Source organism: Sylvia atricapilla, chromosome 4, assembly GCF_009819655.1.
Source record: "Sylvia atricapilla isolate bSylAtr1 chromosome 4, bSylAtr1.pri, whole genome shotgun sequence".
NCBI classification, from domain to species: Eukaryota; Metazoa; Chordata; class Aves; order Passeriformes; family Sylviidae; genus Sylvia; species Sylvia atricapilla.
Window position 1 is genome coordinate 69,538,807 of NC_089143.1, and position 14,878 is coordinate 69,553,684.

Consider the following 14,878-nt stretch of genomic DNA (forward strand, 5'->3'; position numbering starts at 1 on the left):
ACCAATCCTGATAGTTCTACATGTCACAGGATGGAGAGCAGTGGAGAACATCTGGTCTGTTATTTTTTTACTTTACCAGGTGGAAATACAGGTTCCTGTCTGGTTTCCTTACCGTGTGGGAACAGGGACCTCAGTGAGAGCTCCCAGCATGACCGCCTGCTGCAGCCGCACAAAGGCAATGAAGGGGCTCTCCAGGAAATCCACCTCCCCAACCAGCACGTTGGAGGCCTCAGCATCACGAGGTAATTTCTTCATGAATTTATTCTTCAGCTGCAGCAGTGAAAGAGGAAGGAAAAGAAAATTAAGTTGCGTTGGGCACATTCTTGTCATCTCTGCACCCCTGTGGCATAACTGTGCAGGCTCATGGGCTCTGCAGTATGTACCCTCGGTCTGGATCCAGCCATGGAGAAATGTCATCAACAGGGAATGGGAAAACACTGCAGCAGCAGCAGCCACTGGGTTCTAAAATTCAGCCTCTGTGAGACGCCTTTGTTTTAACTTCAGCAGCAGCAGAATTAATTTGGAATTTAAGGCTTTTGAGAACCTTGCCCTCAGCTGGTTCCCAATCTGCCCCCTCTCTCCCTGGGTGATCTCTGGAGATGCTCTGTGTGCCTGGCAGAGGGTGAATGGAGAAGGAGGATGTACTGCCAGGAGCATCAGAGACAGGGGAGCACTGAACTGGGCTATGAATCCTTAATGAGCTGCATGAGGCAACTCATGGAAGGAGAAAAATGGAAAAAGTCTCAAGAAAACACATAAATTGATTAAAAAGGAAGAAAACTGCTGGAACTATCCTCCTACCCCTGCATGGTTCAATCAAGATTACCACCAAAAGAAATAGTCAGTAAGCATCAAGGAGCACTGTGGAGAAAGTCTGGAAAAGTGCTGAGTTCTTTCACACACAGCGTTTGGGAGCATGGTGGTAAAAAATAATAGGAAGCTGGCAAATCCACAACAAACATTTAATTTATGTCACCAGGTTGGTCGTGTTGCTGAACAAGGATCATTCAGCAATACCAGGGCTGGTTTAGACACCTGGCCGAAACCCAGGTGATTCTCTGAGCCAGAACTGACCTGCAGGATTTCCTGTGGCCACCCAGTTCCTGAGGCCGAAAGGCTCCAGCCCCTTCCCCCTTGCCCAGCACAGCAAACCACCATCACTAAATTTGAAAAGCTGCCATGATAGTGTTTTTTTTTAAATCTCCAAACAAGGTTTGCAGCACCATTTGCCACTTTCTTAAATCATTTATCAGACAGGTAATGAGTGCAGTCAGCACTTAAAATCCATTCTGAACCATTTCCCAAAGAAGCTCTGGAAAAAATCTGACTCCTCAGCAGCATCCAGGAACAAGGGAGGGAGGAGGGAGCTTCACTTCCCCCTGCCAAATTGAACATCATTCTAGCCTAACCACTAATGTTATGTTAAAAGTCACAGGTCTCCAGCACTATACTTGCAAAAAGGCACAGCAGCCTCAATTTCCTTAAATGTACTGTAGCACTTGGATTATCAACACCACTCTGGATCATTTGGAAAGGCAAGCAGCTCCTAAGCACACACTCCTAAGTAGCACTTAAGGAAGGTTAATTCCCCCTGGAACTTGAACCTGACTCTGTCTCTCTGTTTTTCTTTATCTGCTCACATGTAGGTTCAAGATCACCTGATCACCTTCCCACAGCTTATCCCCTAAACACCTGCCTCCAGGGGTACCTTCCAGGCTCCAGGCTGCTCCATCACCCAAGGATGCTTTAGAGAGCCACTGTGGATATGGGGAGAAACCAGGCAGGCAAAACTGTTCTCTGCATCAAGAAAAACAGCGAAAGTAAAGGAAATTCTGGTTAACTAAACTTTCTAGAAACTTTTCCTTTCCTCTTTTCCTCCAGAAGGGTGGTATTGATTGCACTGGAAGACAGCCATTTTCACTGGAACTCCATGGAATGAAAGTACGTCACCCAGGCTGACAGACCTCAAAACTAGGAATGTCTGCTTGCAACTGTGGAGATGAGAAGATGTTCCAACAGGAAAAGCAGGCAATCGCTCTCATAATCAATCACAGGACCACATTCCCAAGAATGGGATCCAGCCAGCCAGCGCCTCCCTGTCCATCAGTCCCCAGGAAAGGCAGGAGGGTTTCTCTAAACAAGGCCAATTTCTTTTTTAACTTCAGTGCTGGCTTTGGCACAGATTCCCTGTTGACATGGAAACACCGGGTTGAATACACAGTGTCTACACCACAACAAATAAGGGTTTTGTGCCTCCCTCTGACTGACCATATTCATTCAGAGCCAGGCTCATCCCACATCCAAGCCCTCTGGAAGCAGAGATAACACCAGGTCAGGAAACTCCCCTTATATCAACGTACATTCCCTTTCTATATGCTGTTCCATCAGCACAGGAATAGCAAGTCCCTGGGAAAACAGATTTCCTTTCATGCCCCCTTTATTTTACATGTTGAGCACTGAAGAAGTCCTGGTGGTTCATCCACTCAGAGTTGCCAAGGACATTCTAATAGAGGACAGCCAAAGGATTTCTTGCAAGGAGGAGGGACTGGAGTGGGAACAGCAGTAGGAACTTCCCTAGCTTCCTATGGTCTGCTGGCACTACAGCAACTGAGGGGCTGATAAAGCATCTACCTGACACTTTACAGTCACTTTCCTTCACACATAAGCTGAAAAAAAGAGTTTTAAATGTTTTTAAAATATTAAGGTGTGGCTGCTCCATCCCTGGAAATGTCCAAGGCCAGGCTGGACAGGGCTTAGAGCAACCTGGTCTAGGTGGCCCTGCCCATGGTAGGGGGTGGAATAGGGTGATATTCAAGATGCCAATTCATTCTGAGATTCTGGGATTCTGTGAATATGGTGCTAGTGAAAAACCTGATCCAACAACTTGATGTTTAGGAGCTGGAGGAATTCTCCAGCCATGAGAGATCCTGGTTTTACGGACATAGCTCCAGCACCACTCATGTATCTGGCAACAGAGAGCTGGGAGTCCAGGAAATGGCAGGAAGTCTAGATGCTCATTTACTGATTGCTAGACAGAAAAGAAGAAAAAATTGTCCCAAAATGCCACTGCTTATCTCTCCAGCTGCATATGCCCAGGACATTATCTGCAGCCAACACCTCCTAAAATACAACAAATTAAGGCAAATCCCTTCTCTGCACTGCTGCCTCAGGAGCAGTGGTCTGCCAAAACAAACACAATGAAAGGGAGTACACCTTCTCTTCCCTAACTATCTTTATAAAATGCCAAACAAGCCCAAAGGAAAAAAACACAACAAAAGAGCAAAGCCCATATCTGTGGGCCCTCACTGAAGCTGTTCCTCATTGGAGTGGTTTGAGTGCAATCCCAGGGGATCAAGCCAGCATTCCCATGGCAGAGAGAGCCAGCTGATGCAAACTGCCTGATTCAGTAGTCGTAAGTAATACTCCTGAGCCAGGCAGAGCTGTCTGGGTCCCTGGCAGTAGGGATGAATCCAGGAGGATTCTCTGACAGATCAGATCTCTGACATGCATGTGAAACCTGAACCTTACAACATGCAGAGAAAAGGAGAAGGAACGCTACAGATTAAAGGAGTATGCTGTCTACAAATTCCCTAGATTATTAGTTGCAACCATTCCAAATAGCATTAAAGGTTGCAGAACTGAGTATTAAGGATGTAGTAAGACAGGAAAATCACTGAAGGTACAAAGAAAGTTTTTTTCCTCTAAAACATGGGCATGCAATTCTCTATCTGTGTAAAACCAGGGACTGATTAAGGATGCAGGAAGGCAGCATACAACTACTATAAGCTGTTCTTACATGCACACAAATAAATAAAAATTGGGATATTCTGTGTCTCTAGAAGACTCCCCCTTGCCCATATGGCCTCACTAACTGTCCACCTTCCAGGTGGAATGCCCAAATAACAACAGTCAGTTTCCCTGCTGCCAAGGCAAGTGAACCTGTTCCCTTTGCAGCTTGTGTTGTGGTAACACGATGGATTATTGCTGTGCCTCCTGTATGGCACGCTGAGTCCTGCTCAAGGAAGTTGCCAGGCACCACCACAATGCCACAAAGTCAATCAAGGAAGGATTTTGAGTCCATCAGCCATGGAAACTGAGCTCTAAGGTGATGTCTCAAGGCACAGAGGACAAGGCTCCCACTTGTGCAAAGTTCATCAGCAGGAGATGGGCTAATTAACTGAGAGGATTTTTGGAACTCTACGCTTAGCAAGAAACAGTTCTCACTACCAAGAACCAGGCATTATGCACACTGGAAGTTAAGAACTTGGGAGCATGCTCCCAGCAGCATCTATAAACAGATTTTCCTATTAGTGCTACCAAAACTTCTATTTTTATACACAATTCTTCACAAAAGTCCTTTATCTGAATTTCCAGAGACACAGGAGGGGCAGTGGGGACAGTCTCCACTGCTGAGAGCTGTGAAGCTGCTGCAAGGTTCAGCCCGAGCTTTGGGCTGGTCTAGCATTAAAACCCAATTACAATGGGATTGAAAATATAACACAGCAATTTGTCCAATGACAAAAAGCTATTTAACAATCCTCTTTCTTCCCCAGGTGTGGCTCTGTATATTAAAGGAAACACGTATTTTGGAAACACAATCAATACAGATATACTACAACATACTACAACGCTGCATGACTCTTAGGTCAGTGCAAAACACACTGTTCCCCTTCTCTTTCCATGGAAGTGTATTTCTTTAGGCAAATATCTATTTATTTTCTTAAATATTTAATTAGTCTGAACTCACTTTTCTACCTCAATTATGTTGCCGTGTCCCTTCCAGGACACACTTACAGAAGATTGTGACTAGCCATTGTTGAAGGACAGGAGTCATCCTCAACTGGCCAGCAACGCTGTGTTACCCAAATAATTTTCCTAAGTGACTCTCATTTGGATTCAGAATCACCACGGGACTAGGGAATACTGAAAGACACAGACAAAAAAAGGGATTCTCCGAAAGAAACAGCCAGGCTTTGAGAATAACCCACTTTCTGAACCCAGACAAAGGTTTTTTGAAACTTGCACAGAGACCTCATTCAGCCACTAGTTTTCTAAGAGTTGGAATAAGCTTACTCTTACCCCTCAGAACCGGCAGCCTTCAGAAAGGACGGAAACACACACAAAGACAGCCCATATGCCATACCACAAACATTACCCTAGTCTAAGGAAGAGGCCAAGTCCATGGAGATTTGTCACTGGAGGCCAATTTTAACTCAATTGCTGACTGCATTTTGGAACTGCTCTCCCACATTACCTGTCAATACAGCCACCTTCCTGCTGGGACGTTCAGGGAGAGGTGGCACTGTTGTTCCACCAGCTGCTGCAACAGGGACACGTTCCCCTACGTGCTCCTGTTCTACCCCATGGTTTCTGCTTACACTCAGCCCAGGGTGTTCCTCTGAGGACCCCTGTAACCCCTCAGCAGGAACAGGATCCAAAATCCATCACTCCTTGGGTATTTTCCTTCCTTTCTCATGGGGATCAGCAAGATGCCACCTATGTGGTGTCACTTTCTTCAGACCTTGTAAGAGATTAACCTGCTGTTTCCAAGGGTTGGTGCTTAAAGAGTGGAGGAACCAGTCACAGGACTAAAAAATACTCACTCATTTTTCAGGGCTAAGGTACAGAGGAGCCCTTTCCCCAACTTCCAGCTCCCCTCCAAACACATCCCTGAGAAAAGGTCGGACCTGGAGCTTACCTGGTCCTTCTCAGGTTTGTCCGAGATGTCGTTGAGACTGGTGGAAGTCAGGTTTCGGTGAGCCATGGCTGGGCTGCCTGTAACAACAACATCACCAGTTAAAGCACCTGCTTGGATCCAATCAGAACACAGAGGCTCAGGCTACAGCAACACCTTTTCTTGGGAGGCTGATGTGGGGAATTCCAGACAAGCTGCTTTCTGTCACTTGATGGGGCACAAGGGGGATTTAAGATGATAATGCTTTGTCACCTCTGACCCATAGCAGTCCAGTGACTCCCAGGACAGCAAGAGTCCAAGGACTTTCCATAATTCCTGCCTGTGGGGGACAAGCAAAGCAGGACCACATTGCTGGCCAGGTCACCCAGGACCCACCACAAACCCATCCCTTCACAGGGCTGGGACCTTCCAGGGTGTGAACCCCTGGCCTCAGCTCTCCTACGTGGCTGACATCTGCCCTCCTCAGCATCCCAGACATTGCACACACTGCAGGCAGAAGGGGAAGGTGGAAGCTCCTGGTCCTTTGAGACAGTCCCTAATGTACACCTTCCTTGCTCCAAGTAACCTCATTAACTAAGCTCATTGAACCCTAAGCATCTCACAGACTAAAACAACATGTGTGCCACACTGACAGCCAAGAGTCACCAATTCCTGACACCAGATTCTCCAGAGAGGTGAAGAAACTCTCCAGAGACACGGTACATTAATTAAATTTAGAACAACCTAAAACACAAATAAACAACAAACCAATAGTAAACAAAGACTCCTGGGACAGATACAGCATCAAAAATCACAGCAGTCAGTATGAAGTGTTCTAAATTATCCTGAAATGTTCCCATCCCTTCTCATCATGTTTGCAGGAACCTGAAACAAAGCACCAGGAGCTTTTATCCCAGAGTTTCTGACCATGAATGTCATTGGAAAGAGAGGAAATATTAAGAAAAAAAGTGGCAAGGAGGCATCTCCCAGCTGAGGCTGTGTTTTAAGACAAAATTTATTTGAGACTATTAAAAGGAATGTCCAAGTCCTCAGTGTTCATCAGCTCCCAGCACGAACAAGCTCAATAATAAATCAGCATCAGGAACAAATAACCAAAGGAGTGGGAATAAAAAACTGGACTCCCCAGAGCTGGGGTTTTTTTACAACATATATGGGGATAGATTCAAAGTAGCTGTACCTGCTATGTGTTACTGGCACATCCAGCAACATCAGCACAGCCAAAGTCACACACAGTTAGACAAATCATGTATTCCAAAGGGGGATTCCCCAGCTTCAACTGGTCCTGCTGTTATTTAAGACCCCACTTAGCTGCTATTTTTTCCAGATTACATCACTTGTTTGCTCTGTTTATTAGATTCCAAGCTGACTGTTTCCTGGGATATAATGACTCTCCTCCCAAGAGGAGGAGGCTTGTGCCTTTCTTTCCCGTTGCTACCAGCCTCCTTCTCCTCGGGGGCTCAACACAGTCACACAAACTCAGAGAAGCTCCAAACAAACCTTCACCTAATGGGCTCCCCACAGCCACACAAAAGCCACACACCACAGTTCCAAAACAACACGTGGAGTACAAAGGTTCGGCTAGAGACCCCTCTGGAGGACTTCTGGCACATGACACTCATCCTTATGGTGTCTGGTAACAAAGGATAATTTCCTGATCCAGGCCCAATTCCTATTCCTGTCTCTCTGGCAAAGGTGACATTACCCTGTCCATGGCCGTGGTCAGCCAAGGACTCGTGAGAGAAGTACTGCAGGCAGTCCAAACCCCTCTGTGCTCTTATCTCATCCTATGAATCAGCTCCATAGTCATCTGTCAAGGGAATCCCCTGGAATTCAGTCTTCAGCCGCTAGCCATGGCCATCAAAGAACACCTCTGTGCCACCAGTGCCATAAGCTGTGCCTTCCTGGGAGGAATGGTGTGCTCCTCTGGGATAAGCAAGGCTCCCACGAGTCATGTCTGACACACGGACTCAGACAGGAGTGGTGCCAAAGACCTGTCCAGCTCACCCCAGAGAGAGCAAGCTGGCAGACTATTTCTGAGGATAATTTATATGAAAATTAAAATATTGAAGCTCCTTTAACAGCCAAAGGATATTTCAAGAGACAAAAAAAAGTGCTAGCAGCCAGCTTAGATTCCCCTTGGAAGGGGAGTGCGGCCTTACTTAACTGCTTCATCCCAAATGAAGGAAAAAAGGAAAACAGAATGAAACACAGCAGTGGAGGGGACAGTGAGGATAAAACGAACAGTCAGAGCAGCACCACTCCCCACGGAATGCATCCGTGCTCTTCCCACTGTTAATGCAGCAGCAAGCATTAGGAGCCCGGCTGGTGGGACTTCCCACTTTCTCTTCCTCTCCTGGCCCCCAGTCTGCCCGCCCTGAGCCCTGCCCAGCACTTACTGAGCCATCCCACGCTGGGGCTGCGCTGCACTCCCAGTTCATCATCCAAGGTGCGAGTGGCCAGGCAGGGCACGGAGCTCTCGAGCGGGCTGCGTGCTTGTGCCAGGCAAGCAGAAGACAGGAGCAGCAGCAAAGAGCAGGAAGAGAGCAAAGGGGGAAAGTTAAAATAAAATAAAATAAAATTATGCCAGAAAAAAAATGCTCAAGCAGTGGTACAGGGAAGCCAGGCAGGAGAGAAGGTTTGAGCTGCACAGTGTGATCACCAAAGCCCACTCATTTGGATCCTGACATCTCCTCCGCAGCTCCACCTTGCAGTGTTCACTTGGCAGGGCTAGACACAGCTTTCCATCCCTGGTGTCAGAAATTCAGGCATCTTTGAAGCAGATCTCAAGGAAGTGAGTGAGCAGTTGCAGTGCTGGTGGCACTGAATAGTTCCAGGCTGCAGCACCATCAGTAATAACAGGTTTTTGAAAATAAAGATCAGGTCATGTCCCAGGAGCCAACTTTGAGCATCCTGACTTCATCTGTACATATTCAGGCACACCAATCCAGACTTGGAAATGCTCACCTTGGTCTGCAATGCTTCCAATGATGCCAAATACATACACTGATAGGGGTTTTCCAAGCATTCCTTGGACACCACCTCATTTCTTCTTCAGGTGACAGACTTCAGCTGCTCTCCTCTGTGCTGGTATTGTTCAGCTGATGCCACTGTTCAGCTGTAAAGGCACTGAGGTCACAGTTCGTGTGACAAACACTGAACTGATTAATGCTGAACCAGAGGAGCCAAGGCTGCCCCATCCCTGGAAGTGTCCAAGGAACAGAGCTTGGAATAACCTGGGCTAGTGGAAGGTATCCCTCCCAGTGGCAGAGGGCTGTAACAAGATGGTCTTTCAGCTCCCTTCCTACCCAAACTCTTCTAGGATTCTAAAACAGAATAAAACCATTCTCGCCCCACAGCCAGGTGCCCTCCTGTCTGTGCCTCAGCTGACACCTTGCCAGCAGCCTGCTATTCCCACTCAACTGTTTCCAAACCATGCTGCCAGCACAGTGTGAACAAACAGTGCTCAGGAGGTGTTTAGGCAGCACCCACGCAGTGATGGGACCATGCCATTATTTACGGTGGTTAAACACACACACTTAAACACATCACAATTTTCTACAGGCTCTACCAGCTTGAGCTTAGCAGCATTTGGTCATTTCTCACTTGCCAAAGGCTCCCACAGGTGTTAAATAAAAAAATGTTGGCAGGCACAAAGCTCTGAAAGAAAAGTCTCAAAATGGATAGCAAATATCACAGAAAGATGGTAAATGTTGATCAGTCCTCGGGCAGCTGGAGACCACAGATCCCATGTTATGCCACTGCAAACCCCAAAGTGTGCCAGCTGGAGAGCTGCTAGTGCAGGTGTTAGGTAGTGCTCCAGGGGTGCAGGACAAGGGCTGTGCCCGGAAGGGATATGAAGAACTCTTCAAAAGCCACTCAACAAAAACAGACACACACAAAAACCTGTCAAAAACTCATCAAGAACCCCTGCAGGAGTCCCATCAACATGTAACATGGAAATATCCTTGCTGAACACTTCATATGCTCAACCTTCTACCAATGGAAGCAAGGAAAAGAGCTGTGTCTTTGCAAGGGGGGATTGCTTAGTCCAGCTTTGTATGCCCAGAATTTTGGCAATCATCTACTACTGAACAGACAGCAAAGGAGTGTGGTGATTTATCCTCCTCCATCCATGGCACACAAGGAACTACCCTTTTTTTCCCAATTCCTTTCCCAAAGCAAAGGGATTCCTGACAAAACATCCTGCCACAGCATGACCCACGTCAACATCTATGGTGCAGTGATGAAGAGCAGGTGTCAGAGCACACCTTGGCTGTGTCTCTGCCCATCTGATCACTACCTTACCTTTAAACAGAGCAGTGAATGATGGGGGATGAGGATGATTCGTTCCCAGGGGCCACAGAGCAACCCCCTAGGGAGGATTGGAAAAGGATAGAGATGCTCCAGGATCAGTTATGGCAGGGAGATGGGGCAGTACATCATTCTTTCTTAGGTTCCTGAATTTTTAGAGGCATCTGGGATAACTGCAAGAGGCTCATTCATCTCAGAAGTTGAAAATAACCTTTTGGACTAAGACTTCAGTTATTTAAGCACTCTGAACCAAGTGAGATAGAGTCACCTCAGGATTTTTTTGAGCCATGGCCCAGGGTATATTTCCAAATTTCAGGTCTAGCAAATAGATCCCACCCCTGACAGTGTTCAAGGGCAGGTTGCTGGCCTGCAGAAGATGTCCCTGCTGAGCCAGTCAAGCAGGAGGCAGCTACACCAGCCTATTATGCTGTTGTGCAGAGGGCAGGCGGATGCTCAGACCTGGTGGCAGCATCAATATTGGATGGAAGTTTCACTGACACTGAAATGAAAACAAACACCTACCCAGAAAGAAACTCTAGAGAAATTTAGGAGTGCCTGGGGCTGGTGGCACAGTCATTATGGTGATTAGCTATGCTAGGAGACAGCTGCACTCCTGTTGGCCTCATAAAATTTTTATCTGTCTAAAGGACACGCGAGACTCCTGATCAAATACGTTCTGTAGTTACTTTTTCATTAAAGTGTAAATAATAAATTACAGTAACAACTATTCATGAGGTATTCCCCCCCATATGTCAGTCTTGTCTTCCTGAAGTCTCAGTGTATTTCTACTGTCATGGAACAGAATGTGTTACACATCCTCAGAGCACATAAATATCCCAGATGGGAGAACAGACAGAACAACATAAAAGGAGTGGCTGATGGCCAGAATTCCTGGAGAATCAGTCCAACTGAGCAGGACCTGCACTGCTCATTCAAACAAGAACAAGGAATGAATAAAACTGAAATCACTTAAAATCCAAGCAAAGAAGGCCCTTAGCCATGAAAAACGAGCAGAGGCTGAGTGAGAATGTGAGGAATGTCCTTTGTCAGCATCACTCTTCCTGGGCTAAACTCTGCCTATTGCAGGAAAAGGGGTTTGCAGCCGAAAACTAAGGGCATCCCCTACAAGAGGCAACTGAAATGCCCGAGCACCAGTAGCTGAAGATGTGTCTCTGGTGTTCAGCCTCCCACACACCATGGCCACAAGCCAGGATTCCACTCCTCACAGCAAACCTGGCCATCAAAGGTCCAGAAAGGGTCAGAGTCACAGAGGTGGTAACAGAAAGCAGATGCCTTCTCATCCAAACTGTGGGGAGCACACCATGGGAAGGCATCCAGAAGGCCAGGTTGGCTGGGGCTTGTAGCATTGAGGTCTACCAGAAGGAGCCCCTGCCCATGGCTCCTCCAGCTATAGGACTCATCTGCCATGCTGAGCCCTGTCCCTAAAGCTGTAATGTCCTCACAGTGCCCTGCCTAGAGCCCAGTCCCCCTCTGCTCCATTGGACTCCTGCAGGGATAGTCACCGAGAACGCTCCCTTGGCTCACATTAGTGCACCACCTCCATCACCACCTTATCAAGGCACTCGGACACGACAAGAGGCATCACCCAGAGCAAGAAACAGTCTCCACATGCACATACACCTCTGCTGCAAAATCAAAGGATGATCTAAGGCAGGAAATATTAATGAAGTGGGAGAACAGGTTATGAAGGAATATTATGGTGAGTTTTAGAAGCCAAACACAGCAAGCTAAGAGGCCTTTGGTGGAGCAAGAAGAAAAGAATCTCTTCACCTGCTCTTATTTCTGGGTATTTTTAAATGGCAACTTTTAGCCCAATTTCCAGACTGCCACAGGAGACAGTTGAGAGAACTCCAAGGCATGACAAGAGGCTTAAAACTCCTCTTTTTTTTTACTACCTTGAGTAAGAATGCCCCAAATCTCCACCCAGGGGCAAGCATTGAGTCAGTGCTCAGGCCTCCATAGCTGTCTGCATACACACACACACACATACATTTAGGGACACTACTACCAACATGGCACTACCCATTACACCATTTTTAGAGAGAAGACGAGATATATTCACAACACACACCACAAAACTATTTTAAGATGAGTAAAGCAAGATGGTAATCAGCTTCACCTCACTGGACAATGATCATATGGCAATAAAATGCAAGCTAGATGTTTCTGCCAGGTCATTTTTGATTCACAGTGTCACCGGCACTGTCTTTTACAGACATGGAACGTGTATGGAAGCTTGGTCTCTGCCCAAATGTTTCAGGTGATCAGCCTTTTAAGGTTCAGGCGCCACCAAAGCTTTTTGCAAATCTCTCTTTCCTATTGTTGCTCCTAAACCATCTCCTAGACGCCAGCTGCAAGAGCAACCCCCCACCTTCCTGGCTGCCCCTCGAGTCCCTGTCAGTCCAGTGAAGATGTGGTTAGAGCGCCGTGCCACGGCTGAAGCAGCCTGCAGAGCCCCCGCTGATGTGCCATCAGCACGGTCTCGCCGCTCCTACGGGGGTTAGGAAAGCAGTGTCAGGGCCACGCAGTTAGTCCTGGGCGGGTGGGTTGCTGTGACAGAGAAGGCTATAGCCAGGTAGCCTCTGCATTACCATTATCGGGGTTGGAAAACATCCTACTTGCACTGGAGACGGTCTTTCCAATGTCAGCCAGGGAGCGCAGGTTGGATTTCTTCGTCTGGTGCCGGTGTTTCCTGAGCAGTGTGTAGGTGACCTTGTCCTTCAGTTCGGATTTTAACAGCCCCGTCTCGATCTGATTGTCAACGATCATCTCTGTGGCAGGTACAGTAAGAGGGAGGGAGGGAAGAACAAAATTAACTCAAAAATTAGCTCAAAACTGCTTCCAGGGAGGGCAGAGAGAGAGGGGTTGGAGACATTTTCACCCTGTCTTTTTGAAGGCTTTCTTACCATCTCAAAGCCAAGTTTTATTTGTCTGAAAATCTCTTTTAGACATCCCTCTTGCAACAGAACATAAGCATTTCCATCAAGCATGAGCCACTAACACACACCTATTGCACTGAGATTCCCTTCTGCTATTTCCTACATGCCACAGAGCCTGTTTCAAAGACCAGGGTAAGATGATTCTTAGCTCAGAAATGGAAACCCCTCTGAGCCTGGACTTTCATGAAGGTGCTCTAACTATTGCAAGTTCCATGATGCTCCCAAAAAGCACACAGAAAAACTTGTATCAGATTCAACATGGCCTGAGTTGACCTTGCAGGCCCTCAGTAAAACCTAATCTAAAGATAGGAAGAAGTCCTGGAGATGAGCCACTAATTAAATCATTCACTTGCAGGACTGAAGTGATGGCAACTGCAAACGGCAGAACTTGCTCCAGTTACCACAGGATGTATTATATGGCTTTACTTTTCATGGAGTCATCTGGAGAAAAGGTGTCCTCAATGCCTGCTCACTTCCCATCAGTTCCCTCCCTTCTCCTCTCTTATCCCAGAGGAAAAAGGCAAAAAGATGGCCAGACTTATGAAGAATGTCCCCTGTGCAGTAAATCTCACATGAAGTTGTTCCCTTGATGACTTGAGTTCATGTGCTGTCCCCTGAAGGCAAGTGGCAGCTCATATTTGTCTGCTGGTAACTTTTATTTGTGCTAATAATGAAAGTTATGGCAAGGGGGATGCAGGACACGCATCACATTTGCTAACTCAGTGAGTCAGAAAGTCATCATCTACGTGCTGCCCAAGAACTAATGCCTCTCCAAATCTGTAAGGAAGAACCTAGTTCTTCCTCTCAAATTAAGACAGGGCAGTTACATGCACGTAGATACCCTTACACAACATGCTTGGCAAAAGGCTGACCTTTGCTAAGTGTTATTTTAATACAAGCTTTTCTTGCTCATGATATTGGTTAGTGATTTTCAGAGTACTTCCTTCAGAACCTTCATTCAAGTTTATCTTTCTCTATCTGGCATTTCCCTTCCCTGTTGCTGATAAAAAACAAACAACAAAGAGTTTTTCTTTGGAGTTTTCCTTTCCTGTGTGTCACTACCAGACACCAGCCAAGTGATCATGATTAAATCATCCTGGAAATCCAGTCCTGGATATCCCTACCTGTCTGATTAAGGGTCTGGACCAGCAAAAAAACCCTGCTCAGGACAGTGTCACAGCAACAGCAGCCACCGATGTGTAATTTAATCTCCTAGGAATTAGATTTAATTTGGGTGTTGAAGAAGGAGATTGAAAGCGACATCTCAAAGGGACTTCAAAAGAAAATTTAATGTTTGAGCGTTTAAGGTTTCAGACCATGAACATTAGCTTCTGAAACAGATTCACTTTCAGCAGAAAACTTGAGACGTTCTTGGAGGTTTTATTCTGTTAAAACTTTGCAAAGCTGTGCATTTGGATACACAGACACAAAAGCAAGGGAAGGCAAATGTCACCAAAAGCACTTGCCAAACTAAGTTTAAAACTCAGTATTTAACACCAGAAGCAGCTGTAATTCCAAGTCTTACGATCCAGTGCATGGGAGAATTCCAAGCCAGGATAATTTTGACCTTACTTCCTGAGATGATCATTCAAAGCACTGAGTTTCTGGCAGAGGAAGTATTTAATTTTCCCCTTTTAGATCTCTTCATGTAATGGTTCTTAAACTCAGCATTTTGGTTAAATGTCCCTCCACTAAATGCCTCACTTGGAAAATTTATTCTCTCTAAGTTCTCACACAGCACAGACAACATCATCTGGCTCTCAGCATGTCAGTGAGTGTCACCCTGGGCCGTACTAAATTTGACCGTATAAAACCCGCCCTCCCATTCTGCAGAACATAGTACCAGCTGGTACTGGGGTGCTCTCTCCTCTTCCTTGCTGGGGGTGGGGGGTATCCCATCCTGAACACAGCC

General features: G+C 46.5%; 1 protein-coding gene across 8 annotated transcripts in view; it reads right to left on the reverse strand.

Annotated features, from left to right (window-relative positions):
- The window catches only part of SLC4A4 (solute carrier family 4 member 4), a 141,151-nt gene that overhangs the window by 33,884 nt on the left and 92,389 nt on the right, over positions 1-14,878 (reverse strand). For 6 of the 8 annotated variants that reach the window (XM_066318276.1, XM_066318273.1, XM_066318275.1 and 3 more), the window contains 4 exons: positions 12,619-12,798; positions 8,092-8,187; positions 5,699-5,775; positions 113-270 (listed from right to left, as the gene is read on the reverse strand). In XM_066318276.1, coding sequence (XP_066174373.1) covers positions 113-270; positions 5,699-5,775; positions 8,092-8,187; positions 12,619-12,798 — 511 coding nt within the window. The remainder of the gene's footprint in view (positions 1-112; positions 271-5,698; positions 5,776-8,091; positions 8,188-12,618; positions 12,799-14,878) is intronic. The other 2 variants (XM_066318278.1, XM_066318279.1) reach the window with 2 other exon arrangements.